At 52.6% G+C, this 3,538-nt stretch overlaps 1 protein-coding gene across 1 annotated transcript; it reads right to left on the bottom strand.

The window, feature by feature from the left end:
* Positions 1-389: 389 nt before the first annotated feature.
* On the bottom strand, positions 390-2,348 carry CD14 (CD14 molecule). The gene is made up of 2 exons (XM_003266480.3): positions 1,729-2,348; positions 390-1,640 (listed from the first exon to the last, which is right to left on the bottom strand). Exons 1-2 carry the CDS (start codon positions 1,729-1,731, stop codon positions 516-518), a joined length of 1,128 nt encoding a protein of 375 aa, XP_003266528.1. The 5' UTR covers positions 1,732-2,348; the 3' UTR covers positions 390-515.
* Between the last annotated feature and the right edge of the window lie 1,190 nt (positions 2,349-3,538).

The following is a 3,538-nucleotide window of genomic DNA, read 5'->3' as shown; positions in this document are numbered from 1 at the left end:
GTCTGTGTGTGAGAGAGAGAGAAAATAAGGAAATAAGCAAATGGCTGTGGGTTTTATTACCTTTCAAAGGGAGCAGCTAGCTCTTGGGAAGTGCACAGGAGAGGAAATATTTTGTATCTTCCAAATATCATGCAAATATCTTTTAAACCAGATGCCAATAATCTGCTCAGAAAGCCCTGACTGCACACTCATTGTTTCTGCCATGTAGCCCTAGCCAGTAGTCCTTTCCTGGCTCCTTCTATCCCCGCAGTTCTTTTCTTGAGGAGGACAGATAGGGTTTCTTAGGGAGTTAGGATGAAGAAAGCCTAAGTATGATGAATTCCCTATCCAGCACTGTGCCCAGCACATAGCAGACATCCAATAAAGGTCTGTTAAATGAATGACACGGACCCATTGTGTAAGATTTTAATAAAGGTGGGGCAAAGGGTTGAATTGGTCGAAAAGTCCTCAACGTCCTGACGGGACTCCCCTGAAGCCAAGGCAGTTTGAGCCCATTCGTTATTCTCTCTTGGATCTTAGGCAAAGCCCCGGGCCCCTTGGAGCAGCACCAGGGTTCCCGACACCCCCACCGACAGGGTCGAACGTGCACAGGCTGGGACCACGCCGGAGTTCATTGAGCCCTCTTCGGGGAGGGCAGTTCCAGGGACCAGGAAGGGATTCCCGTCCAGTGTCAGGTTATCCACCTCGGGCAACTCCTCAGGCTGCGGCGCCCTGTTCAGTCTGTTGCAGCTGAGATCGAGCACTCTGAGCTTGGCTGGCAGTCCTTTAGGCACCTGTTGCAGCCCAGCGAACGACAGATTGAGGGAGTTCAGGGCGCTGGACCACATGCATCTCGGAGTGCTAGGGTTTACGGTGGAGCGCAGCGAGTTGTGGCTGAGGTCTAGGCTGTGGGGCTGCACACCTGCCGCCGCCAGTGCGGTGCACACGCCTGTGGGCGTCTCCATTCCCGTGTTGCGCAGCACTAGATTCTGGAGGGCCGGGAACTTGTGGGGACAGAGAGCCGCGATCAGTCCGCGTTCGCCCAGTCCAGGATTGTCAGACAGGTCTAGGCTGGTAAGGGCAGGGAAGGCGCGAACCTGTTCGCAGGAAAAGGCAGGCGAGTGTGCTTGGGCAATGCTCAGTACCTTGAGGCCTGGCTTGAGCCACTGCTGCAGCTCGGCGAGCCAGGAACGCCCTGTCGCCCACGACACGTTGCGTAGGCGCAAGCTGGAGAGTGCAAGTCCTGTGGCTTCCAGAGGCAGCGGAGGCATGGTGCCGGTTATCTTTAGGTCCTCGAGCGTCAGTTCCTTGAGGCGGGAGTACGCTAGCACACGCAGGGCGCCTACCAGTAGCTGAGCAGGAACCTGTGCGGCTCCCACTGTGAGCCGCCGCACGCGGAGAGCCTTGACTGTGTCGGCATACTGCCGCGGGTCGGCGCCCGCATCGACGCGCTTTAGAAACGGCTCTAGGCTGAGACCGCCGGCACGGATCTCCACCTCTACTGCAGACACACACTGGAAGGCTTCGGACCAGTCGGGCTGAGGTTCGGAGAAGTTGCAGACGCAGCGGAAATCTTCATCGTCCAGCTCACAAGGTTCTGGCGTGGTCGCAGAGACGTGCACCAGCGGCAGCAGCAGCAGCAACAAGCAGGACGCGCGCTCCTGGGGAGAGAGCAGTGGTCTAGGAGGCCCCATCCGACCCCTGTGGCTCCCGAGTGGCACGCGTTCGACCCCAAGACCCTACACTCACCATGGTCGATAAGTCCTCCGAGCCTCTGAGCTCCGGACAGGCTCTGGAAGTGCTTTAGCTTCTTTCCTACACAGCGGCACCCGCCGGCTTCCAGGCTTCACACTTGTAAACTCTTCGGCTGCCTCTAAGAGTTTATGTAATCCTGGGATGTCATTCAGTTCCCTCCTCTGTGAACCCTGATCACCTCCCCACCTCTCTTCCTCCGAGCCAGCCCCCTTCCTTTCCTGGAAATATTACAATGAAGGATGTTTCAAGGAGGGGGGCCGTAACAGGAAGGATTCTGCAGGGCATCTAGGATTCTGTGTCTCCTGGCAGTGTCCTGATGACTCAGGCGCCCCAGGCGGTGAATGCCCTGATGACTCGGGCGCCTAAGGCTTCTCTGGTGGGTATGGGAAAAGGATGATCCTCAGTGCCTTAGGCCAGTCCCATACTCTGCACCCGCCAATCCCCCCACCTTATATCCCAGAGAATCTACTTGATTCATTACTTTGACTTCTTCCTTGTCTTGGTTTATGTTGATCTCCTGCCACCCAAATCCAAGTCCCTGAATATCCTCGGATATCTAACTGCATGTTTTGTGGAAGAAATTGTGAACCTCATCTGTTGGCACCAAGGGGAGTAGAATTAGGTTCAAGAAAAGGAAGTTGGTCTGAAGAAAAAAATTCCCCCTTCCTTTTTTTTCTTTGCTCCTTTGATTAAGTAATAACTTTTTCTTTTTTTTTTTTGAGATAGAGTCTCGCTCTGTCGCCCAGGCTGGAGTGAAGTGGCATGATCTCGGCTCTGCAAACTCCGCCTCCCGGGTTCAAGCAATTCTCTGCCTCAGCCTCCGGAGTAGCTGGGATTACAAGTGCCAGCCACCACACCCAGCTAATTTTTGTATTTTTTAGTAGAGACGGGGTTTCACCATCTTGGCCAGGCTGGTCTTGAACTCCTGACCTTGTGATCCACCCGCCTAGGCCTCCCAAAGTGCTGAGATTACAGGCGTGAGCCACTGCGCCCGGCAGTAATAACTTTCTTAAAAGTGGAGGTATTTAACAGAGACACATTGGCCAAGTCTCTGGGTCACTTACACTATCCATTTTCTGTCCTGAAATTGTGAAGCAAGGTATTTTGAACCAGTTTTCCCACTTGCACGTTGCTCTCTCCTGCCCTCCCCTCAGTACAATCTCTGTGCCCTAGGAAGGAAGGGATGGGACTATGTTGAATGAGGATTAATTAGTAACTCACCAGTTTTGCAAAAAACAAACAAAAACAGAAAACAAAACAAAACGAAAGAACAGCAAACAAAACCAACTGAAAAAACAACAAATGTCCCAGAGGATAAGGAGCTATGCATTTACAACAGCTCTCACAGGTCCACATCCCTAGACCTCTGGGGAAAGAACTATATGAAAGTCTTTTTTTTTTTTTTTTTTTTTTTTTTTTTGAGACTGAGATTTGCTCTGTTGCCCAGGCTGGAGTGCAGTGGCATGATCTTGGCTCACTGCAACCTCCGCCCCCCAGGTTCAAGTGATTCTCTTGCCTCAGATTCCTGAGTAGCTGGGATTACAGGAGCCCACCACCACGCCTGGCTAATTTTTGTAGTTTTAGTAGAGACAGGGTTTCACTATGTTGACCAGGCACTCCTGACCTCAGGTGATCTGCCCATCTTGGCCTCTCAAAGTGCTAGGATTACAGGCGAGAGCCACCACACCCGGACTGAAAGTCTTTTTTATTTTTATTTATTTATTTGAGACGGAGTTTTGCTCTTGTTGCCCAGGCTGGGCGCGATCTCGGCTCACTGCAATCTCCGCCTCCCAGGTTCCAGCAA

The sequence above is a fragment of the Nomascus leucogenys genome, chromosome 2 (genome assembly GCF_006542625.1).
Source record: "Nomascus leucogenys isolate Asia chromosome 2, Asia_NLE_v1, whole genome shotgun sequence".
In the NCBI taxonomy this organism is placed as follows: Eukaryota; Metazoa; Chordata; class Mammalia; order Primates; family Hylobatidae; genus Nomascus; species Nomascus leucogenys.
The sequence above is the reverse complement of the archived record's forward strand: the minus strand, read 5'-3'. Positions and strand labels throughout refer to the sequence as shown.